Genomic DNA, 26692 nt, shown 5'->3' with positions numbered 1-26692 from the left:
TTTGTTATAATAATGAGTATCTGCATTCTTTGAAAACACTAGATTTGTGTGTGTGTGTGTTGTTAGCACAGCAGGATGCTTAGCCTTAATTTGAGTTATGTGTTGCTAAAGTAAAGAGCTGACCTTTGACATACACCTTCACCCTCCACCCCCCACCCCAGTTTTTCTCCCCTTCCATAGCTTGTTGCTGGATTTGGCTTGGCTAAGTGGCATAAAAGATAAATTGAAGAGGAACAATGAGGTCATTGTTCTGGAACAAAAGCTTGGACTTGGGTGGGACAGTGAATCAGAGTTAAGTGTTCATATAATTTTATTCTGGCAAGCTTTCCTCATAGAATTATAGGCTAAAGTGACATAGATAATGGGTTCTCTTGATCTCAGATTGGGCATCTCAAAGATCATCTGCTTTATGAAGTTTCCATCATTTGAGGCAGAAACGTCACAAATATTTAAATAGAAACATAGAATCTTGTCCTTCAGATTTGGGAAGACATCCTTGATTCAAACAGCTTTTTCATGGTTTAGTGTCTGTCAATAGCCCAAATTTAAGGATGCTCAGTTCTGAGGTTCCCACTAGTGCAGCTCCCATCTGAAATATACTGGAATCTGCTTATAATAAATGCAGGTGTAATGAAAAATCTCTTTATAATAAAGTAAAATTAAAGCCTATGTCTGTTCAGTGCTATGCAGTGGGCTTAATGGTGTTACTTTGCAGAGGGCTTTCTGGAATGTAATAAAGGTCCAGGAAATTCCCCTAAACTGAAGAGCCGATAAACACCTCATCCACGCCCACAGCCATGAGATGAAAGCAAAACCACTGGCCAATTTCCTAGAAGCTCTGTGGTAAAGTAAATAAAGCACTTACTGCTTCTCTTTTTAAATTCAAAAGTGAAAAGGGGAGATTTCTAATATAATATTAATTATATTATAATATAGAATGAAGAGGAGCTATTCCCTGTCTTTCTGAATAGAAAAAGTCCTGCTGATAGTAAAGCCAACTATGAAGGAAAAAACCCTTGGTGGGGAAAGACCTTAAACTTTCTCCCCACCCCCAAGAAAAACTTAACAGAGCTGAAGCTACAGGCTGCCATTTTTTATTAATACATATGAACTGCACTTATTAATTGTAATTGGATACAGAGAGTGTAGCCTTCCCTAATGCTTTTGATGGTAGATAACTGCTTTCACTAGAAATTCCAGATAAATAGCTGGTTTGGAAGGAGAGAAGCTCTGAGAAAGCCCAGGGATCAGGAGAGGATGATGACTGGACTTGGAGTGGGAGATTTTGCTGCAGGGAAAACCTCAGGCTTGGCCTTGTGCTGGATTTGCCCTTCTTGGGAAAGAAGGTAACAACATGGTGTTCCAGGAGAGCCTGTTGCCAGTACTGGGTCAGTTGCATCAAGGGGATTCCAGATAGTTCCTCAAGAAGGCTTTCCCAGTGGTGAGGGGAGAGATGGTAGCACTGTAGGAATGGGTGTTTGAAGTTTTTAGCTGCTATTGGCAGGACAACCATATGCCCTGTTCCTTACTTCTTCCCTCCATATGCAGTTGCAACAGCCTGGTTTCTAGGATACGTTGGGTTTGCTGCAAAAGTATATAGGACTTTTGGTGTTTGATATACAAGTGTGCCAAGTCATTAGAAGCATCTGAACCATGCTCCTGGACAAGACAGACTGGACTTCAATCCTATCACTGTTAAAGCATCTTCCCTGAAGAAGTTATGCCTGTATGTGTTACATACACATATACTAAGTATGGAAATACCAAATGGGCTGATAATAGGTGAACAGCTGAACAGAGTGCTCTGCAGATGCTTTCAAATATCTGTCCATACCATGTGGCTTGGATTCTGCCTAGCTTTATTAAAGTAGTAAAAAAAGATTGTGTCTTAAAAACCAACCAACCAAACAAACAAACCCCACCACCATTATAGAAACTATTAGTGCTTGAATTATATGTTGGGTTTGTGTGTTATTATTACACTGCTTCTATTACTTTAAAAATCTCAGATGTAATGGACAGTGATTTGGTAGTTAATATGGGATCAAATACACTCTAACTGGTTAGCAAGCAATAATCAGAGAACAACCGTCTACTTAAAATGCTTAGCCCATATAATATATATATAACATTATTGTATGGCTACACATGATGCAACATGGGTTGTGGAGTTCTATGCAACTAGTGTTTCACTTTCTTTTTAAAAGTGAAGCTAATGTCCTAACAGCAGTTCAATTGCTTCCACCACATTCGAAGTGTTACTAATTAAGGACGTATTTAAAACACAGCAAATCAAAGCCTAACTAAAGTAAAAGCTGGACTATCCACATATGGCGTGCAAGATGGGTGTACAAATAAGACAGCAGATTTGCTGAATGCCCCCAATATGGGTGTAGACACCCATCCTGTCAATATTTGGTTAAAGACTACTTGCTTTTAGTAGTGAATGTAAGTTGAACTCCATTCTTGTTAAAGAAGTGGTGGGAGAACACTGTAGACTCTTTTCTACTCTTGCTTAAGGGAAGTAGAAGGGCAGATTTCTCTTCCTTCTCTAGAAGATGTTGAGACGTCGTGGTTCAGCAAAGATGCAGCACAAGGTATTTGCACTGTAGGAAAGTGAGAGAGAAAAAAAAATATGTTAATACATCTTTGTACCTGCAAAATCATGGGAAAGAAAACTTTTTGAAGCCATCTGTCTTTTGGGATAGTAGAAAAGACAGTGTTGAACACAAAATATCCTTTTTTCCCTGCTCATTAATCCCTCCTGGTAGATGTAGGTTACATGGATGTAAAATCAGCAGGATTGCAGTAACCAAATCAAAGTGTAGTTGTGTGAGATAGTGCTGGTCCAGAAGAGCATTATGATTGTTGTCCCTTCCTTAATTTCTGTTCCTCACTGCATTTTTGTTGTGGCATTAGACATTCAGCTCACTTTAGATACCTTTCTCTTCATCATCGATTTAATATAATGGTAATTAGCAAATAGTTATACAGTGTCCGTAATACTTTTATTTGGTTTTGCACGGTTCATACATTGTGGTTGAATAAATATATTGTATTCCCTTTGCCATGTGTAAATCTTCTCCCCATTTAATGAGGGTCTATTTTTTACTGTATTTCCTCCCTTGGACATGTCTGCACTGATGGCCGCATCATGGCTTCTAAAAGCAGGGGCAACTATGACTTATAAATGGCAGTAGATTCACACCAACTTCCCATGAGGCCAGTGGCAAGGGAAGAGCAAACTCCTGTGCTGGAGGTGAGAAACCTAACTGGAAAGCATGGGCAGAATCAAAGTCCTCATGCATAAGGATGGTGGTATCACTGCCAAAGCATTTCTTCTCCCTGTTTTGTTGCTTTCATTCTTTGGGATTTTACTTTGGCCTCTGCAGTCTACCCTTCCTGTTCTATTTCATACTGAGATATTTGGTAACAACGGTGTTATTCTTGTTGGGAAACAAGCAAAGCAACCAGAACCATGGCAGTGTGTACTACAGCAGTTTCTTCTGTGTTCAGCAGCTCATTGAAAACATGTAGCAATGTTTGGTGTTGCTTTGATTTAAGTTTCTATGTCCATGCTTGTACAGAGGAGAGTAACCTCAGGCATTAGAAGAACAGTATTACTATGATGACTAATGAAAAAGGCCTTCATTTATAATGGGGCATTGATTCTTCCCTTGTCTTTCTGCATGAATTCATGCACCATACTCCATTTTAAACTTATATTGGAAAAAACATTTTCTTCTAACAGTTGCTGGTTTTGCCCTCATTTTCATCTTTCCTGAAGATACTTTGCAGGAGCATAATGTATTTAAATCCTTGCACTTCCAGAATTAACAAGAGCAGCACTCAGAGCAGGGCTGTGTTGCTGCAGAGGGGTAGGAAGGGTGGAAGGAGTCTCTGTGCTATAAACCTTGTGACTGTGTGCATGGGATGGGCAAAGACTGATCACTTACAAGGAGATGAGAATTATGGCTGTTTTCAGAAAAGCAGAGCAGGTTTTCAGGCTGAACCACTGCAATGGATCCCTTTAACTCCTGATTTAGATCTTGTATCCAATCCTGCTCACCGTTTTCCTTTAAGAAATATAAGCATACCCACCCCTATTCCCTGTATGAGCTTACCTGCTGTATGAAGGATGTAGATAAATAATAACAATTGTCCACCTTGGTGCATTACTCTGACTTTGCCTGTGGCTTTTCGATGGATGAGATTGAGTTGGATGACTTAATGGCAGCAGACAACAAGAGACTAAAGAGTTGCTTTGTGGAGTAACTCATTTAGATGACTGACAAAATGTATGTATCATTGAACTGATAGTTTAAGAAAGGAAAAATGTTTTAGAGACACCATAAAAGTAGTTCTATAAACACAAAGTATGTTCATACAAAGTATGTACTCTTTCTGTATTTATTTGTTTTCCTTTGTAGCAAAACAAATGCATGGCTCTCCTGTAAGCCTAAAAGCAATATCTTTCTTCTTCACTATGTAATTCTTAATCTGAGTAGCAGAGAGTCTTATGAACCATTTTGAGCCAATGCTAATTTTATAAATTGCATTCCCTTTTCCACAATTCCCATGAAAAAGGTGTTCAGCTAGATGAACACTCTTGGAAAATTTTAATAGGACCCTTGAAATCTGTCTGAATTCAGCTTCTTTAAAAAAAACTCTTTCTAATGGAAGCTGTGAAAGTATCAGAGATTCTTATGCCTTAGAGGCAATTTTTCTTCCATATGTAATGGTGCAACTCCACTGTTATAATATATGGGTGTTTAAAATATTCTCTTTGTTAAATTCAAGCTCCTGCTTAGACGTATGTGAGTTGGGCTCTTTTTGTTTGTTTTGTGTGAATTTTATTATTATTCTTGACCATTATTCATATAATTTTCATAGCACTTTCCCTTTGTTGTTTTTTTTTTCCAGTCTTTTCCTGGCCCAAGTCTTGAAAGTGAAGATTTTAACATACCTCCTATTACTCCTCCGTCATTGCCTGACCACTCCCTGGTGCACTTGAATGAGATAGAGTCTGGGTACCACTCTCTGTGTCATCCCATGAACCACAATGGCCTCCTCCCATTCCACCCACAAAACATGGATCTACCTGAAATTACAGTTTCCAACATGCTTGGCCAAGATGGAACACTGCTTTCCAATTCCCTCTCTGTGGTAAGCATTTTCAGTCTTTCCCTTCTGTTCTAAGTTGCCAAATCATGCAAATACAGACCTGTGTGAAAACCTCCAAGGGGGCAGTTCCTGCACCACCCAAGTCTTGGAGCGAGTTGGCCTCACTCTGGATTTTACATTGTGTTCCCTATATCAAATCCCCCCTCCAATGGAGTCAGTAGGGGTTTTACAGTTGAATTCCTCAAAGCCAGAGTGTTACCCTCCACCTTCATTAGAATTACTTCCACTCTATGCAGATGTAAATAATGGAAAAAGGAGGCTCAAGGCTTTGACTTCTGCTGGAGCAGGGTTTGGATTCACATGGCTGTTGTTCTGTGTTTGTCTGATGAGGCTCTTTCAATTCTTATTTGCGTGTTCTGAGAGATGTACAAAAATTTAGTATCTCCTTTCTTGTTTACTGCACGTTTGGAAAACAGCAAATGTTATTTCTGATTCTAGGCCAAATCTTATAGCCTTTTTACAGTTCCCAGTCCTTAGTCAGCCAGAATCCAATTGAAATGACTGGACGATTTGCTTATAAAGCGTGTCAGGTAGTCATTATGGCCATAATCTTGGGAAGCTTGATATTATAAATCAGTTCTTTCAATGTTAAATTGCTTGCAACAACTGCAGACCTGCTTTACATGTTACATTTTCAAGTGGGCTCTACACATAATCAATATACTTCTTGCATAGCAGCTCCAGACAAGATTGTTTCATGTTGATGTGGAATCCCATGGAAGAGGATGGGGCCTGGCGTTGTTTGGGCTGCACTGGACTTCAGGCACTCTGCTAGATGGGCCCAGGAACTGCAGATCTGTACAGCCAAAGTTGAAGATCTTCCACTCCTTGAGATTCAAGGGTCTGGGCTTCTCTTAAGCATCAGAGGCTTAGGGCCCTATGTCCCAGCCGAGTGGCTCTGTGCTCAGGAACTGAGGCTGTTTAGGTTTCCAGTTTGCTGCCTCCCCATCATATTACCTAAAAAAGATAAGTTAGTCCTGGGAGCTGAGGCGGCATAGGGAGGTCTAGGGGCTGAGCGATCTCGGCTCGGCTCCCCATCAGCCCCTCAGACTAACAGCCCCAGAGCCAAGGGCCATGGTGGCCAGAAAACAGTTAGTTTACAACAAAAATCTATCTTGTCACAGGGCTCCATTGCAACTTAATGAAAATAAAGCTGTCATGTTTTCGAGGAGCTCTGCAGTCCCTCTGAGAATGTCCAACAAGCTGTACTGCAGACGGGTTAGTCTTGGCTTCTTACATGCTGCTTAGTTGCTACTGATTTACTACAGTGTTGCACACTTTGTGTTTGAGGTCAGAATCTGACCCCAGGGTTATGTTCAATAGTGGGAGGAGGGGGAAGAGACAAGTTTTCATAGAGAAATACACTTTGTAGAAATGTTTTTAATTTTACTTCCATTTTGACAAAGCTGATGGCATGCATTAAAGAGCATGAGCTAAATCTTCCGTGGGGTTCTGAGAATCAGAATTATAAAAGGACGCTTGACACTCCACTCAAGACAAACAGTATTTCATTGAATTGACCTTTTTTGAGCTGTGGCTACAGCTCAAAACTATGCATTCTTTTAAGCTCTGATGTTCCACATTAACCTCTTGCAACAAGCTCTGAACAAAGGGCCTTGAGAGTTTGTAGATCATCACAGTGAATTACTGCATTGAGGACAAATACAAAAAAACTGAATAATATGGCTAGACAATTTTGCTATGGGGACTTAGTGCAGATCAGAAAAAATGAACTCAGAACTCAAGAAAATATGCACTAAATTTAAACAGTAATTGCTGAGGATTCTTTCAATAAAGAAAGCATGATCCATGGAGCATCATGGGCTAAGTCAACTGTTATTCTTAACTTGCATGCCCCTTGCACACAAGAGGGCCTCTTAACCAGCAATATTTTTAACTCAGGCTGGCTTGTCTGTCAAGAGGACTAAGCTACAACTCATGTTAGTCCAACTGATAGGATGTTAACACCACAATTTTGTACAGTTCAAACACTGTTTAGCAGTATCTTTCCTCTGATTTTAATTTGATGACTTGAGAGGAATTAACTTGAGGGAGATAATTTAATTCTTCAGTGAATTCAGTGACTTCTTCAGTGAACAGAATGGCCCTATTGTCCTTTTAGCTTTCCATTGATGAAGAAAGACAGAGGATTTTGTAGAGTTAGCATTCTTTCCTTACCTTTGAAGCTCTTTTTTTCACTCTAGAACCTTTTACATTTTTTCTTCAATATGACTCTTTTCTCTTACTATTGCTCATCTCTAAGTTTCCTTTTTACTATCTCATCAAACTCTGATCCAAGTACTTGCCTAAATCACTTTTATATAGCCTCACATAGAAATAATGTATAAGTTTCTTCAATCTATCTAAACGCTCTGTGCCACATAATTTCTAGTATATCAACTAGAGCTTATTGTATTTGGAAACCATGTATCTCGCTTAATTTTTCAGGGCACCAATGAGTATTTTTAGAAAAATTATTCCTAGAAATAAATCTGTTGGCTGTTCTCTGTCCCTCATTAACATCACATCTTCAGCAAATTTTACTTATAGTGGGACAAATTCAGCTGCAGTGCAATGTGCATCTGACTGAATTTGGTCTATTTTATTTTTTACTTTCAACATTCTTCCTATTAGCCAGTTTTTAATGCATGTTGGTATTTTAGCAATGATACCTTCCTTTTTGTCTCTGTTAGAGTGAATAGTTTTCAGTTGATGTTTTTATAGACAAAACATTAATTAATGCTAGCCAGAAGAGAGAAAGGAAACACAGTGAGCTCTGAAGCAAAGTAGGAAAATTATTTGTACACTGACTGTAGCATTTTTCTTCCATCTCACCTATCAGGTGTTTTCAGATGAGGATTTCTACGATTTTGGACAGATTGAAAATTAAGGATGTACCCCCCCGAAACCCCTTCAAAACTCCCCCCGATTAGAAGTCCTGGTTTCATACTGTGCAGCACTCTCTCCAAGCTGCAAATGAAATCTCTTTGAGTAAGGATTGCAGGATTTGCCCCAAGCTCTGTAAGAATTCTCCTCTGTGGAAGTGCTTAAACACACACAATAAGAGCCCACTACCAGCTCAGTGAATTCTTATTAGGGATCAGCTTCTTACTGCTTTTTACACTGTGGGAATTCTTTCTGAAAAATTTTACAATGCTGGGAGATGAACATTTCCTGTTGCCATTTACTGTGTCTGATACTTAAATTTCAAATTAGCCTTCTTTGAAGTCTTTTTGATTGATTTAACTTCCTGTTGCACCCCCACTACTTAAAAAAAAAAAATCACTAAAATTTCTCTTTCTCATTATTCTGCTGTCAGTTCATATATTAGCTTTTATGTTTGTGTATTTCTGTTTTGCTTGTGTGACATAGAAGCATATACACATGCACACTAATTTATACTGTGCTGTCACATATAGATTTCTTTAGATGCCCATGGGATATGGGGGGTTCAGAAGTCCACAGCACTTGTGCAGAATGTGACACACAGTGGTGTGAACATGCAGTGTTATGAACACACAGTCCAGCCCCAGAATGGTTAGCTAGATGTGGGAGCTCTCTGAAGTCCTCCTTCAAAATAGACATGACTTCTATCCCTGGTTCTTAAGTGGATCCAGTGAAATATAGACAGAGCTGTTAAAGAAAGATATCCTGATGGTCCTGTAGACATGTTCGTTTCTTTATAATGGAATAAAGATCCCTTCCTGATCCACTACATTTGAAGGTAGCCCCATGTAGGTTTGGTTCAGTTCCAGCTGGGGCTTGACCTGCCAGCGCTTCTCTGTTTGCATGAATTGTCCTGAAATATTCCAAGGACCGCAAGAAATACCCTTCTGACATTTGCAAACAAATACATGTATACATCATCCCTATGAGAATGTGTGTTTATCTGTAAAAATGCTTTTGGATGTGTTCTATAAAATGAGTCTTAGTGTATGTTCATTTTATCAACAAGATTATAGACATTTTAGCTTCTTTAGTATAACCTATAGATGATTGCTTTTTTTCCCCAAGAACCCAGAGTTAAAAATCACTGTGCTGTTTTTACATAGAGGGAAAAAAACCCTATTTTTGGACTGCTTTCATTTATAATCTTGTGCTGATCTTTTTGAAAATGTAGTTCATGATGGTATACTGTAGAAAATTTACAAGAAAGAAATGAAAGAGATTCTAGTTTCTTGAAATGCTTCAAATTTCTGGGTTTGAAGTTTAAAGTAGAAAATATGTTAAAAGGCAATAAAATCAGGGGATTTATTTCCCAAATGCTCTATTGGTGCTGGCAACAAAAGCTAGCATAACGTATATACTTAGGGTTTACTGTTATTTTTAGTATACAGTCAAGGCACAGTTTGAATTCAAAGGCTACTGTACAACTGTTTCGACAACCACCACATCAGTAGGTAATGTGCAGGACATATGAAACTGAAGCAAAAAAGTTTCTTTAGGTCTACAGGGAGTGCAGTACATCAATGAATTCAGATATATTAGAGCAGCATGAATTTCTAATATGTTGCTCTTATGGAAAAGACCACTGGCATATTGAATAATGCTGCTTTCAAAGCAGACCAGAAAATGTGATTACAGACAATTCCATTGCTGTTTTTAAAATAAATATTTTCAAAATCTTGAGGTATTTTATTTCATGTAATGCATAAAATACGTAGGAGTGGACTAGAGCTAAAGATCTTCTAGGACACTGAAGAGTAGATGATGTCAGCTAGAATTATTCAGATGTGGAATAATAGAAGCATTAGTTCAAAATAAAATGCATGTCACAAAGGCCCATGTCCTTATTTAAAAAAAAAAAAAAAAAGGCAATAAAAAGCTTTTTTTTTTTTTTCAGACTTTGACAGAGGAATAAAGGCGATGAATAATTATTTAACATTATGCCCCAATTCATCAAAGCCCGAACAATTACATTATACTTTTTCATGAATTATATTTTTTAGATATGCGGCCCATGAGAGAGTAATATCTTAAACAAAATGCGGCACTGTATAACAGGAAAGAAAGCAGACAGCTGCATCTTTTTGTCATTTTTCATCTCAGGTAGAATGAAGCTAGTATTTCTTATTCACAGTACGGCTGCTAATAAATCCAGTACAGGAGCTTGTTGTTGTTGTAGCTGGGATGGATTTAAGAGACTTTGTTTTACCCGTTTCATACATATTAGTTTAAATTCAGTATTCATGACTCATCTTGAAGCTGACCTATATGGTTGATTTTTTTTGGCATCTTTAAGTGCAAACTACTGCGTCAAACAATTTTTTTATTTCTGATGATGAATAACTTTCATAACAACACAAAAGATTTGCCCCTTCTAACCTAAGTGCTGAGATTTGAATCATGCTTGGATACTTTTTTCTAGCTTGTCTTGCATGCCAGTGGTAGAAGATACTTTGAGGCTCTGGTGAATACTTCACATTTGTGCCTCATTACCAGGCTCTGGTCTTCAGTTTACATCAAAATTTACTGTTATGCTATACAGACCTGCTGCTGCCCCAAATTTTATTGCAGTGAATTATTGCCATCAGAACCATCAAATCATAAAGCCAAGGTCATGGAACATCTTGTGTTAAAGTATATATTTTTTTAATCTTATTAAGCAACTTTGTATTCTTTCAGGATATCTTTCTTTTCCTTAAAAAACAAACAAACCACCATATTTTACAAGCTGGATTTTCTCACTGAAATAAGCCTCGTGTGGCAAAAGGTTACAATAGTTAGTGTATGCTTTTTTTCAAACAACCTAACCATAGGGATACACAGCCAAATCTTCAGCTCATGTCAGCTGGCGTAACTTTATTGTCTTTGGTAGAATTATGATTTATTCCATCAAGGTGTCTGGGACATCATATTTATCTTTCCTTACTTCTGGTGTCTGGTTCACTCTTTTTCATCAGAAAGAGAACAGAAATAATATGTAGAGGAGTTGATTAACATGTAAATTGATCAGGATTTTATAAATACCTGCATATTGTGTATCTGCTTGCAGAAGGCTCTTCACCATGCTACAAAACAAGCATTAAAACATCAGATGTCTAGAAATTACAGCTGTATAGAATCAGACTGGAAACAAAGCATACATTTTTAACAGTGATAGAGATTTTCCGTTTAGATAATGTACTATGGGATGTGGTTGGTTTTCTATATCTGAGGATTGAAATCAAGATGGGACATCTCTCAAAAAGATGTGTGCTATCTAGGACTGGTCTAATGACACCCGCACTACTGCAGAGAGCCCAGAACCTTCCTGTGGGTGACATTGTCCCTTTGGGGCTCTTGGCAGTAAACATTAAATCCATGAAGACATGGTAGGGGGAACATCGCTGCTAGCACCCCAGCTGGTAGCACCTCAATTGGTAGCACCTCTACAGTTTTTCTCTCCCAAGAGAAAATCAGCAGAGTGGAAGAAAGCAGCTGAGCATGCGAGCTGTTGATGGACTTCACCTTCTCGAGGTCAACTAGGACTAGAATTGCTCTGAGAATATTTTTGGCTAGTGCTCTTCATGAACTTAGCTTTTTTTTTCTGGTTTTAAAGCGTCTGGTAAGGCTATACCTTCTGTCTATAAGTACTAAGAATTTATCTTAAAGATAAAGCAAGTAAATATTTGCTCATTACTGTAGGAAAATATTTGTACACAAATGACCAGAACTCTTTTTAGAATAATTCCAGGTCTCATTTTTAAAATTGTCAATGAAGCTGTTGATTTACTGTCCTTTGGGAAATGCAGCACTCTGTTTATTTGACTGCAGTTCTTGAGACTCCATGTGGCTCACATATTTCACAAATTCAGTAGAAAAACAACTTCAGTATAATTTCAAGAAGGAATAATAATTTATTTGCTACATGAAAAAGTGAGAGAAAAATGTGTAGCAGTATTCATTATTGTTTCTTAGATTTTAACCAGATAGGCACAGGCTAAGACATGATGAATGTGGCACGGAGAGAAATCCTTCACTTGTGGGTGGTAGATTATACAATGCCTCACATGTGAAGTACTCACAGGAGTGATTAATGCATAAGCAGCATCATAGCTGCAAGTGTCAAACAAAACAGATAATAGAGTATGCAAATAGAGAAAACATAACTCTCAGAAAATGTCAGAAATTCAGGGGTTTCAGCAGCAGAGATTGTTGACTTTAATCTGCTGCTTTTAACATTGCATGTACTTGTCGAGAACAGCAAGATAATGAAATGTTTGTGAAGAGTCAGTCTTTGGCAAAGAAAATCTTAGTGATCTTAAGGCCTGTAGATGGAATAGAAGTGAAATGTCTTTCTCAAAAACTGTGAAGATGCTTTTGTGAAAACAAAAAGGAAGAAGAAGCCCACAGTGCAGATGAAAGAGAGAGTTTGGTGCATCAGTTGGAGTGGCCTCTCCTTCCACCTATTTCATTATTGAAATTTATGCATTTGTATTTGTTGAAACTTGAAAGCAGTTGAGAAAACTGCACACCCTTCATGGAGATGTACTGCATTCCTCATTTCATCCCATCTTGTTCAGGGAGTAGAAAGATGGGTTGTATGGACGAGACCAGTCCCACTATGGCGTCCACTGTCTTAACTCAAGCTGCCATTTGCCTGCTGGAAGTTCGGATGTGCTGCATGAATCTGCTGCAGGTTGGGACACCAACAGCCCAGAGCTTCATGATGGAGTTACCTGCTAGAACGGAGTGTGAATTCTCCTTGTCTAGTCTTGCCTGTGTAGAGTCATAGATATTTAGCAAATTTTAAATTCACTGCAGGAGCAAAAAGACTTCATTGGCTTTCTCAGTTTTTCTGAACTGAAGAAATTTAAAAGGTGCAATGAATAGTCTCAAACAAGTTTTATCCTTTTTAATGGTTTTACAGAACTTTAAGTATAATTGTTTCAGTTTTCCACTGACTTTTTTCAGCAGGAAGTATATTGCTGAGGGAAGAAGAAATTCTACTTGGTAGTGGTTTGAGGATTGGAGAAATAATCATCAGTAAAAAATAACTCATTTCTTATTTTTATCTCTTGTTCTTTCTCAAGGCAATTAAGAAATGCTAAAAGTGTAAGGATGTCTAGTCCTCCCCTGGTGTTTTCAATAACATAAAGATTCAGTTTAGATTGATGTCTGCCTCTGTTTTTTTCCCCCTTCATTTATACAAAGTCTGTACAGACACACTATGTAAATATAATGTAAATACCCTTTCTCATTTTGGGACTCCCTGGGGATAGTGTGTAAACCCTTAACCTCCACTGCTAGTGTAATGCTGTACTTCAGCAACTCATTTCTGTGGCCTCACTCACACACCTTTAAATTGCATTTATGGCATGTTGTACATGCTGCTGCCTCTATATTTGGACAATAAATATATGAAAATGAATGTTCTTAATTCATTTTCTGTGCGTATCATAAATTGATAGTTACAAAAAAAGACTTAAAGTGTGTTGTGGCATCAAGAATCCTTATGGAGTGAGGAAGACCTCTGAGGCAAGCTCATGCATATCATTCAGTTACAAAACCCACAAAAATGAACCCTTTCTGTCTGAAGTCAGGTGCACATAGTCATTACAGTTCATCTTACATATTATCAGTGTGTGCCCAACGTTCCTATTTCAACCAACCTGTGGGGGAGAACAAGAGACAAAGGAGATGTTACAGGCAGTGACATGGCACTCCTTGTTCCTGCCCCAACTTGGAGGTGATGCAAGCTGCAGTGCTCAGGCTACATACACACATATACATGAATACACATACATATGAACATATCTATGGATATGTGTGTATGTAAGTATGTATCACACTGTTGATCACTGAAGCCCTCTGCTGGAAAGGGAACGTAAAAGACAGGATGTAGGAACTGCAAGATCCCCCCTTTCCCCAGGTGTGGATCCACATTGTGCATTAAACAGTGACTGAAACTAGAGCAACTTTATATGATGGGCACCTTTGCTACCTGAGTTAAAGGTAGTAGCCTAGTTGCTAAGGTGAGGAATGGCATACCTAATGGACAGGAAGATGAGGCTGCTCTGTATCACATCTTCGAAATTCCACTTCCTGGCAGTGGTGATATTGGGCTACAGGTGCCTTCCCTTCATCCTTACGAATGTTATATTAACTGCAAAAGTGTTTGAAATTATATGGTTTTGTCCTGCATGGAGGATTTACAGGATCAGGCTCTTGATGAGAATGCAACACTGTTTTTTAGTCAGAGATGGAACTTCATTCTAATACACTATAAGATTACCTTCATTCATACATAAAGAATTTCAGAGATTAACTTCAGTTTCCTACATATGCCCTAATACTCAAGTGTGGGATCTCAGCTAAATGAATTTTATTACACTCCTCTTTCTTATGAAGTAGCATAAAAAGTGTTTAGTGCAATAGGCTTAGTTCTGATCTGGATATTAAGCGCAGCTTAAGTTGCTTGGCAAAAAGAGTACGGTGTAAAATAACCACTGGCAAAACTTTTAAGAGTTACTTTTTCTGGGAAAAATAAACCACAGTATTGGAAAACTGAAGTGAGGGCCACTCTGTTCTTCTGCAGCACCTTTATTGTTTCTTGAAGTGCTTTGTAGTGTCTAATTAGCTAAGAAGGTAAGGTACTAATAATGGTATAAATAGATATTTGGAATATCAGCCCCTCATATCTGTCAAGTACTATATTGTAGAACAGAAAGACATTTACTTTATTAAAAACACAATGAAATATAATTCACGATATATAAGTAGAAATCAGTCTCAAGTTGAAAAAGGCTGAAAAAACAAGAAATCAAGGTAGAAGAAGATGACTCTATATTGTGGGACCAATAATAATGAAGATATTGTTGCCAGGAGCTGATTTTATGTGTGATGGTTGGTAATGTAAAGGTGGGCAGCAGTGTGGTGAGAGACAACTTTCAATATTAGAACTAGAAGAAGTCCTCAAATGTAATAAAGGCAGGAAAAAACTGCCACATGTCACACATCTAATATAAAGCAATTTTGGTGACTGCATATAATTGACAACTGAGATCTATAAACTATGATGCAACCTGGAAGTGATACAGCAGCCTTATTTAGGAGCCATGGGAAAGATGCGAGGATTGTTTCACTCGCCCTTGAAACTCAGTTGGCTCTCGAGAGAAGTGAAGTATCTCTTTAACCACAGAGACTGATGCTTTGCTGCCCCAGACTTTCAGTCCAAGACTTTATGGCCCAGTTGCAGAGCATACGTGTTTCTTTTCCCTCGCCATCGACTTTCGCGAATGCATGGAGGGGAAAACACCTGAAAAGAAAGTTCTCTGCCCAGGGCATGTGATTTTAATTGTGACAGGCACCATTGCACTAACTTCATTGTTTGTGGCCTCTGCCTCTGAACAGCATTTTAGGAGCTCTGTGACTTGCTGCAAATCTCAGTGGGCTTTTCAGAAACATTCTGGCCTCATGTTGATCCTGTCCAGCTGTAGGGGCTTTCCCAGAGTTCCGACAGAAACAGAGATCACCCCAGAGCAGATGCTTTTGTTTGTTGGAAAACTGTGAAAATTTAGATTTGAGGTTATATCAGATTAAGGGTGTGTCAACAAAAATGTTTGTCAATAATGATCCACGCTACCATCATAATTTGGAAATGGCTTTTTTTGTAATGTCAGTGTGCTATTTTGAAACATTTGTTATCATTTTGATTATCTTATAATTAAAAACAGTATAGCAAAACTGCACTACAGGAAGAAAGTTACACGAGTAACCTGACCTCTTGTATCCTGGCTCAGTGCAGCTTTAATGCTGTGTTACTTACCGGATTACAGAGTTTGGTTCAGAAGGAGCCCTAAGTTCCCTCCCTTAGTCTAGTCCAAGGGAGGAATTTAAAAGGTCATCTCTCAAAAGTGGGTTATGCTATATGTTTGTCATTTCTGACAGTTGTTTGTCTAACTTATTTTTTAGACAATTCCTCTAGTGGCAACTGCACAGACTCCTCAAGCAAACTCGGGGTACAGGTCCTCAACCTTAAAAATTCACCTGTTTATTGTATATGTAAAACTCAGCAGTCAGTGGAGGTTACTGCAGATCATTGAATCATTTCAGCCGTCTTTTATTTATTTTTATTTTTAAAGTGTCCTAATATATGTATATATTTATCTTTATAAAATGTATATTTGTCTAAGAATGAATGATAGGTAATAGCTAGGAAATAAATATTCAATAGCTAGGAAATAAATATTCAAGAGGATGTACATTAAGTCAGACTGTTTTGGTTCACAGCTGACTTGACCATTTAAGAAACAGTAGAAAAATAATCAGCTTTTCCCAAATCTTATTAGCATGTAATCATGATCCAGATTGTATTAGCCCATAATCTACACTAGGCAAAATAAGTTTTCTTGAAGGTTCAGCTATAGTGTGTTATTTTATGAAACTGTTTATGTACATATTTTCAATATTATATTTATCATCATCTATTACTTAGAAGGTTAGGGTGAAGGAATAAATGTTTATGATACTTCAGGGCTATCACTGCAGGTAATGGGATAAAAATAAGCAACTGGTGAAGGTTGGAAAAAAACCCTGTAATGTCATCTGAATAGTCTGCCAGGTAGTGTTAAAGCACTGGAACATACACATATGGGAAAATCCTGCACTGGCTGGGAGATGGGATGGATGATTTAATAGACCTTTCTTTGAGATGTAATTTCTATAACTGCTTGATACATACACTAGTGTTCAGACATTTGGACTCATTTCTTGTTTGTCTGGCAAATTGTGTCTTGTGAAAGGTCATAAATTACAGTAAATAGACTTTGTAGAAGATGAGCTACATGATATACTTGGAAAGAGTTTCTCAGCTGATATTCAAGACATTAATGCCAAAGCAGAAAAAAGCCCAATAGAGTCCTAATCCAGAGGCTTTGCTGGAGTGCAGTTCTAGGAAAGTGCACTGCCATAAATAATATTTACATTGAATAGAGTCTTCTGTATTCTAACAATAACTTTGGATAGAAACGATAAATTAGACAAACAAATGTTACTTACTTAGAAGTTTTTCTTCCTGAGTTTCCAACAAAGAATTCACTGATGAAGGAGAGAGGGGGAGAAGGAGGGAAGGGGAAAGAAAGGAAAGCAAGCATTTATAAAAATGTTGATGTAGTTATAATTAGATCCATTTTAGAACCAAAAGTTTTATGCAGAAACTGACAGAAGGATACACAATAATTATAGTTTGCTGACAAGCTGAATAGAGTTTCCTTTTTTTATCTTATGGTTTTAGGAAACCAAACTGTAAATAAATATGCAGTTTGACAGATTGTAATTGCGATCAGCAAGGCATCTTTTCATTTAATCAGATGGTGTTATTAAAATGGGCTTACAATTAAACATTTTATAATGTGACGTAGATCTCTATTAAAATTCTCCCGCAAACAGTAATTTACATTTGATGCTTCTGCAACCCGTTTCTATTTGCAGAAACGTTATTGGCTGTGACCTTCCAATGGTTAGGTCTCAGTTTGCTGTTCTCCTCCAACTGTGATAAATGATATTAAGTATCCTCTTTCTTTACTTCACAGTGAAGCTTAAAATATTAATTTTGCATTCTTTCATTATATTATGTTTGACCCTTGTCAAAACTGCAAGACTTTAGACGAAGCTGGTTTGTACCAGAGGAGGTGGAATTTTTCTTAACTTTAGAAATTGTAGGTTGGATCAACACTAAGCATGTATCTGAGACACAGTTAAATGCTTCTAGACAAATAATGTGGCTTTTGATAGATATAAGTATCATTCATCATATTACTGTGCCTAAGATATCATTCCAATTCAAGATGACACAAGGCCTTGGATTTTTCCCTGTCTTTCTATAGATGTGATCAAGTGATTCTAAGAAACGTAACAGTGTGTTTTTCTGGAAGACTTTGAAGCGTGGCTACTATGATTCCACATCTGTTATTCCCACATGGAAGGCCACTATTTGCTCCCATAGTTTTGGCAACCTGAGTAGGAGAACAGTCAGAAGTGGTTCAGTGTTCTGCCTTGTAAGACTTTTCCAGGGTGTAGCTACTCACTGGGATCACCATCCTCTAGGCAACTGACATGTAAAAAGGAAAGTGATGTTAAATGGTACATAGAAAAAAAAAAAAAGTAACTAGTTTCCCTCCAAAGCTAATTGTATTTTTCCCAAAATAAATGAAATGCAAACCTGAATCTGATGTTCAAAGCAAAGAAAAACTAATTCACATCTTATCTGCATATACCTGCTTTCTTAAGAACACATGACCTGGTATACACCAGTGTGAAAGAGGAGATAAACAGGAAGAGAAATGCAGGTTGCACCCATAGAAACGAATCCATCTTAGGGTTTTGTAGTGCCATCCATCACTGAAAGTATCTGAGTACTCTATCTTACCTTATAATGTCTTTACTATGTATTCGCAAAATAAAAAGTTAATTGTGAAATCGTATTCATGCTGGTACCCCTTGGCTGGTTTAAGGAAGTATTTCTCAAGGGGAGAGAAGGCCCTAAACAATGAGGAGGGAAATGCACATAATATTCATTATTTGCATTCAGCTGAAACCTGAGGTTTGTTTTAATAATACAGAGAGATGCCTGATCTAGCATACATGTATCTGTCTTTGAATGTCATGCATTTTAAAAAGATGCAAGTTGCACAGGTTATATGGTTTCTTTATTGAGTTTTTTGGATTTTCAATTGTGCACCATATATTTGCTTACCACTGGGCGTTACAATCAAGCCTGTTTGATTACTTTCAATTTATAACATACGATTTTGTCACTCTTGCTGAAAATTTCAAGACATTTTACTCCAGACTCATTCTTTTTTTCCCACCTCAGATTTATTTACTACCTTTAGAAGTAGAAAAGTCCAATTTCAATCATGTTAGAAATAGCTCATTTTAGACAAGTACGTGCTGCTCTGCTTACAAAACATATATGAGTGGAATATGCAATTACCACAACTCAGTTTCCTGCCACAGAAACATTTCAGCATTATAGCATTACAGAAATAGAATGACATGCATAATGAAAGATTTCAAGATTCACCCAAGGCATTTATTCTCTTCACCTTAATGTTCTCAGCAGTAGCAGAGTATCCATTAAAAGGTACGATGAATTATGGTTGCTTAGCAACCGCGAGGAGCTTGTAGCAGCACCAAAGAATGAAATGGCTGGTTGATAAAATGAATTTTCTCTGAGCATTAGCCTGTTGAAACTGCCTTTTCTTGTGGAACATAAAGTGCATTTATTTGTCTCATGCATTTTTTATTAGAAAATTATTTGAGTTCCAGAGACTTGAATCGTTTTGCTACAGGAGATATTTGATTTTAATGTGTTGTACTAAAATAAGTAATAAAAGACATTTTCTTCAAAGTAAAGACACCAAACAAACCCAGGTATGTCCTTTTGAAGTCAAGAATAAAATCTTATATAAGGTATGTCATTACTTGTTTCTAATTAAGAGTAACATCAGCTAGGACTTTAACTTAAATTTTACCTTTGAAGGCAAGTTGGAGACATCCAATGTGCAGCAAATAAAAGAGGAGAGATTTGGAACTGATGTCATGGATTCATCATGAGTGAAATAAGCCTGTCTTCTCTCTTCACACATGCTATGATAGCCATATCTCAGAGAAGGTCAGAAGTGGTTGCACATTCATACCTGGCCTGTCTGCTGTTTCTGTGCTAACGTTCATTGTAGGCTTCCATCCAACAGTGAGGAGACATTTAATTTTTCACTGATACTCTCCAGGCATTCAACAGCAGCCAGAGTTGGACGAGCATTTTTGGCAGAGGTTTTTGTTGGCAAATGCCAGAACAGCAAAACCAAAGTTGAGGCAGGGGGAACACATCAGTTGTGATTAATCTTTTATTGGCAATATCTTCTGAGAATAAGGACTGTTTGATCAGGACATGAGACAAAGAGAGATCAAAGAGAGAAAGAGTGAGAGACCTGCCCATTACAGAATATCTGGAACATCCATCTGGATGTATAAGACCAAAGCTTAGCATCTTACACAAGCATTATTTAGAGCAAGAAGTTAACTTTTGGGTTTTTTAAGCCATAAGAATACCCAAATGCTTACTTAATATTAATCTACAGTCTTTTAGTCTTTCTTGTGAGAATTAGGACAGTGACATAATAGTTCTTATACAATCAAATAAAGATCTTTTGAAAGGCTTCAGACCTTACTTTATTGATGAAGACACTTTCATAGAACACCCATTGAACACCTGGGTGAGAAGCAACAATAACCCTGCTGCTGCCCGGTGAATCAGAAGATCATGGTCTGCTGAGAGTGGTGTCCTGAGGTCTGTGTGAATACCAAGTCCTTGGTGCAACGTGGAGCCTCTGATGGATTTTCTGGCAGAGCTCACAAGGTTGCGTGCAGGCAATCTGCACAGTGAGCCTGCGTGGCAGCTGAGAAGAATGGCCAGGGAGCCAGGGGGATGGAGAAGTCCTTGGCTTAGAAGTCTCAAATTCTGGACTGGAACTAGAGTAAGAAAGAAAATCTAAAAATCAGCATGAGGTAAGATGCCTCGTATATGCACTACCTACCTGGCATGAAAGAATCAGAGTGAGATGGACTGGTAGCATTAAAAAAGTTAAAGGGTGTTGCAGTGAGCTGCCTGGTCATGGAAGTTTTAGACCTGTATTTCTGTGTCCAGCCCAATTCTGGTGATGCTGCTGAGTGCGCTGCTATTTACTGTCCTTGGTAAAGGGTGGGGCTGCCGCAGTTAACGTGATAGCAGAGATTGGCAGCCTAACAGAAAACAGATTTTATTTAAGTTGACAACATGGCAACATTTTTTACAGAGTATTTTTTACTGCAAATTAAATGCCCTGGGAGATACATAACTAAAGGCAATAATAACCTTTTTGGACGAAAATATTATTCCGCTCAAGTGAAAATGAAAGAAAACTCGTATTAAGTGGTAAGATCTTGCCTCTTTAAAGTACGTGCTGATAATCAAACCTTAAAAGTGAAACACTGCTCATCTTCTACAAAGGTGCAAATTAAAATTCCAGAGAGAGCGCTTGACTGATTTGTTTAACAAAGAGTTTAATATAGCAGAATCCCACTTGAACATAAAACTATTACACTCACAATAATCCTGTCTAGCTGTTGGGAGATCCAAATTAAAACTCTCACTGATATTTGCTTAAATCTCATAAATTGCACAGAATTAGAGCATATTGAAGTTGTGTATTTACTGTGATCTTACTGTCTAATAGGTTTTTAACAATTTAAAATGATGACTGAAAATATGTATTTTCCCCTCAGATGATTCAAGTAGTGTATATTTCATTCCTGTATTCTAATTTAATACCCACTTGTTTATTAACTTACTAGTGTCAACATGACAAGACTGTATTGAATGCAGACTAAATGTTCCATTTAAACAGATAATTTATTTTGTTACTAGTATTAAGGTGTTATGAGGAGATCATTCAATTGAAGCTGCTGGATTAATAATACTATTTCTGAAGGAGATATTTTCATACTCATTTACTATGATTCAATTTTTCCATTCATACCTATAGAAGAACAGATGTTTGTTTCTTTTCTACTTGTGATTCCAATGATTTAGTAGCAAGATTACTTACTGTGTTCTGTTCCACTATCTTAGTATCCTCTGGAGGTTGTAATTTATGGATTTTTTGGTATGACAATCTTAAAATTATACAGATACCTGAAATTCATAGCAGTTTAGAAAAGGAATCACAGACCTACAGAACAACTCAAATGACTGGCAAGTATTTCAAAATTAGGGCTTCTGACCACTTTTCTCTAGATCAGCTGCAGTGGTGGATTCAAATCTTTTAGGTTGAGTGGGCAAAGAGAGGTTTTAAGTTTGATCTGTCAGTTTCCACACATTTTGTTAGGAGACATCACAGATGTTTACTTCAAAAAAAGAGAAAAAATCTGTGGTGATAAAGTTAGGTTGAAAATGTGATAGATCAGTAACCTGAGATAGCCAGTAATTTTGCCAGGTTTTGACAATATGTTAAAAATAATCATAGCATCCATGAGGCAATATTTCTTTCGTGAGACTGATCTAATAAAACAAGAATGTGCACACACCCACCTAAGAAGAAATCATTATTCATGCTTTGTAGAAAAAGGTAGAGTTCCAGGTCTGCAGTTCTTGCTTACAGCTACATCATATAAGGAATTAGATTAATTTAATTTATGGAAGGTACGGTTATGTCAGTTGGAGAAACATAGAGTCAATTCTATTTTTGCACCAAGAATTATTGAACGAGGAACTAACCGCTCTTGCAAAGCCCCAGTTGCTGTAACGCAGTGAGCAAAATCAAAGCAGCAGAGAAAGCTTATTTTATAAAATGCCCAGACATACATAGCAGCAAAAAAAGGAATCAAAGTATACATTTGGGTGCAAACCTAGCAACAGCCACAAAATTGTTGCAGTGTTTTGGTTATGGCGCTCTTCCAATACAACTTATGTCAGAGCAACAAGTCTAATGCATTTTTGCATGAAAACAGGGTGTGATTTGACCAAATGCACTGTATACTTTTGTGTGTATCTGTCAAATGTGGAGCATGTTGCATAAGAGCACTCTATTTCTTACAGCTGCCTGAATATATAGTGTGCATAAGCCTCTTCAGAAACAAAGTCAATAAAGAACTGTCTGGTTACATGTACTTTTGTATGACTTCTGGTTAACTCAAAAGCCCCAAATATGATACACAGAGCTATGGAATATGGCGTAGGTTTCAGAAACTCTCTGGGGAACCTTTATCTGCATATAGGGTCCTTTTTAATATGTGACAGTTTTATATCAAGGATAATGATCTTTACAAAATAAGTAATCTAAATACAGTCAAACTCATAATGAGTGAACATGATTTATTCTGTTGAACTGTTTCACAGATCAAATTTTATAAATCTTTTTAGAAGTTACATTAAAAAGGATATTTTTAATGTTTTCTGGTGTGTAATGTGTCTGTCGATTAAAGAAGGTGGCACATCATTCTAGCTTTTCTGTTGACACATGCTACAGTCTGTTGGGAATGTCATAGCCAAGAAAAGCACCTTGTGATATTCTTTTCACTTTGCACAGGCATGCCAAGAAATGCTGCATTACTGCATTAGTAACCAGGAAACATCAGGAAATTCTGGGTAGCGATCAGAGAGGTAGCGAGTGCTTTTGGTAGCTAATACATTTATACTGTTGACCATAGTAAATGAAGAATCCTTTAAAAATTGTATTCAGTGTGATTCTTGCAAACATATATGCTTATTCAGGGTCTTAATACTTCCAGCTTTAGTCAAAGACAACTTTTTAGCCTATCATCTCTGCAATTGCTTTTCAGGTTTATGCCAAGTCCTTTAAAATATTGACTAAAAAGACTAGTTGTAATGTAGCCATCAGAAAGAGACATATGGTAGATAAAAATGTGTAAACAAGATCTCAGGCCTGGTTGAGGGTATGGGTGAAAAACTGACAGAATGGCCAGAAACAGAGGCACAGAAAAAAACTGCTCATGGCACGTTTTGAAAAGCAGTTATTCCAAAATGTAGAAAGTAGTTGTGTGTGGCATAAGCTTAATATCCATTTGCCTACTGAGATATTTCATTTTCTTTTAAAATAGGATTGGATTCTCATGCTTCAGTTTAGTATTAGACTGTATAAGTTGTGTGTTTATTTTGTGCATAAAATAACAATTATTTGTATAAGTTACAGGTGGCATTTTAGGTAGATAGACATCCAGCTACTAGGAATGTAAATCATAGTATTCATCTGTACTTGCTCATGTACATGCAGAGTATAAGAGTATCACAGTCAAACATTAATTTACAAGTTTAATGATAGAACTGAATTCTGCCTTCATATTAACATTACAGTCAGCAATAACATATATACATATCTGAGAGGAGATATAATCTCTTGGGTGCTAACAGAGAAGATCAAGTGAAAATCTGTCCCTTCCATTTAAACAAGTAAAAAAACAGTGAAGAACATTTAGTGATAATATAAAGGGTGAATATGAGGTCTTTCATGCTTGATTTCCCACCCCTGAAACTTCAGGTTTTCAAGTGTATGCAATCTGCAAAGCTACTTTTAGTTGAAAAATCATGTTAAGATGTTTTCAGAACAGGTATGTATCTCCCATCTTTAGCCCTAATACCCACTGCACTGAATACAGGATGGGGACGGGATGCGGACAGGATGGAGACATGATGTCTCTGATGAACTGCTGAAGGATCCTTCCATGGCATTTCCATTAAATCCACACAGTTCCTCTGACAGGGTCACAGTCCAAAACAAAGACAGGTTAAAGGGATTGATGAAAGAAGTCAATAGATTAAGGACTTAATGTCTGACAGATTAAGCTACTCATAGGTCTTCTAGGTCATGAATCAAACCCCATTAAAATATTTGGAAAGGCTTGCAATGTTTCTCGTGGGTATGTCATTTGTGTAGGACTTTTTTTGTGCACGAAGTGCTCTTATCTTGGATTTTACAGTTGCTGGATAAATTTGTCTGTGCCTCAGTTTCTCTGTCTCAAATGAAGAAAAAAAAAGACATTAATCTGCATTGCCCGTGCTTAGTAAGTGTTTGGAATGTGCAGTAAAATAGAGTGGTGGAATGAAAAATACAGTATGTAAAAAGTCATATGTACTTAAAAATCCTGCATTATGGATCCCTTGTACAAATAAATTACCTGGTTTACCTTTCTCATTGTAAAGCTAATGCATTTTCTTAACCTTATACTTGTTTTGATTAAGAAAGAAGAAGCTATTCTGCTTCTGTATTCTTCCTCACTGCAGAATTTTAGTTGAATGATTATCTTTATTGTATCTGAGAAAACAAACAAACAAACAAACAACCTACAGCACCACCAAACAATACAGCTATTATAAAAAAGCTCATAAACTTGTGTCACTGTCTGCTTCCCAGGTCTTAATTGAGGATTTCTCATCTTCATTCATTGTCATTTTTTCCAGAGCAGATTGAGATAAATGTCTTTTCTCACTCAACCATCGCAGGTGCATATTCCACTTGGAGGGGGTGGTGTTAAGTATCTGTGTTAGATATACAGAGTACAAAGGGCTGACATTTTTCCCTTTGTAGAGAATGGACAATAAAAACATGCAAGTTTTGTGCTATATCCTTGTGGATCTGTGCTAGGCCATGTCATGGTACATACCCATGCACTTCTGCTCTCTCATCTGTATGTGGCATCAAGAGGAGTGCTGGCTTAGGACAGAGTAATCAAAATCCTGCTCGTTGTTGGTGTAGTTCAAGAAAGGAGGCTACAAGTTTATAGCAGCAGCAGAGAGGACCACGTGGCAGTCAAAAATACCAGGGAAGAGGCATTGGGCTCAAACGTGCTCATGAAGCAGACCCTTCAAACTGCTTCATGAAGGAGAATAGCATAGTGGTGGTCTGTGGTGGAGCACTGTGAGCAGCTGGAGGGCTGGCCAAAACCTGTCCTGTAATGCTGGTTTGAGACTCATTGCTGATTCAGAAGATGTTGTGTTGAAGTATCTTTTCACATAACTCATCATACATATGTCTGCTGGAGGAAGTAAACAGTTCTCTTAGGTCTAAGGAAGTCAGCTGCATTTCATTAGTCCTGGAGTTCTTACTTTTAGTTTTTCTTCCATCGGTAATATTTCCCTGTACCCCAGAAAGCTGCAGTAAGGAGCATGCATAGGGTGTTGTACTTCTTTGATTTAGCTTTATTAAGTTTCATAACACAAGCTTTACAGGGTGTGGGGAGGGGGAGGCATTTCACCTCTTTGCTTCCTTTTTAGTTAAACTGAAGTTTTCAGCCTCAGTCCATACCAGAACTTTGACTTCAGCATCAGAACAAGTTGTTATTTATTGTCTTGGGTGATGGGAGGTATTCATGCAGTGAGCAAGATTGTTCCCTATTTTGCCACTGGCTTTTTTCCTGCTGTATATAAAAATATTTACAAGAAGGTTTTACAGCTCACATAGTGAGACCTGCACTCCCTCTTCAGTCCTTGTATGTATGTATTTACAAGCCCACTAAAATATCGTCACCATGCTGGAGGACCAGTCCAGTGACAGGAACTGAGAACTACCACAGACTCATTTGCAAAGACCAGATGTAGGCAAAGTGTGGGCAAGTGTGGAAGCTTTGTTTTGCTAGAATTGTGTCTAGATGCAGTGGCAGCACAGAGTTACGCAGATTTTTGCTAATGTTCCTGCCAGGTACAGGCTGTTGTGATTTATATTACTTTAATCGTACTAAAGGTAAATCTTTCCCTGGCCTGCAAGTTGTGTACAATGTCTTGAATGGGGGAAAATTCCCATTATGCTTGTGTTGGTCAGCAGTAGTTTGTTCTGTTCTTTGCTGATTTAGGCTTATCAAGTATTAAAAGTAAGGCCTTGACCTGGGATAGTTCAAGGATTCTTTGTGAGAGGTTGTTTTATAGTAGTGTAAAGGACCTGGGTTTGTGCCAAATCATACACATCAACTGGATCCAACTAGAATCAGATAAATATTTTCTATTGGCATTTCTAATAGAGATTCTGTTATCTTT

At 37.7% G+C, this 26692-nt stretch overlaps 1 protein-coding gene across 4 annotated transcripts in view; it reads left to right on the top strand.

The window, feature by feature from the left end:
• Positions 1–26692, top strand: part of TOX (thymocyte selection associated high mobility group box) — a 217646-nt gene that overhangs the window by 126477 nt on the left and 64477 nt on the right. For all 4 annotated transcript variants that reach the window (XM_005506487.4, XM_065053618.1, XM_021292927.2 and 1 more), the window contains exon 3: positions 4924–5166. In XM_005506487.4, the coding sequence (XP_005506544.1) occupies positions 4924–5166 (243 nt within the window). The remainder of the gene's footprint in view (positions 1–4923; positions 5167–26692) is intronic.

The sequence above is a fragment of the Columba livia genome, chromosome 2 (genome assembly GCF_036013475.1).
Source record: "Columba livia isolate bColLiv1 breed racing homer chromosome 2, bColLiv1.pat.W.v2, whole genome shotgun sequence".
NCBI lineage: Eukaryota > Metazoa > Chordata > Aves > Columbiformes > Columbidae > Columba > Columba livia.
Note: the sequence above shows the minus strand (reverse complement) of the source record. Positions and strands in the feature narration are given on the sequence as shown.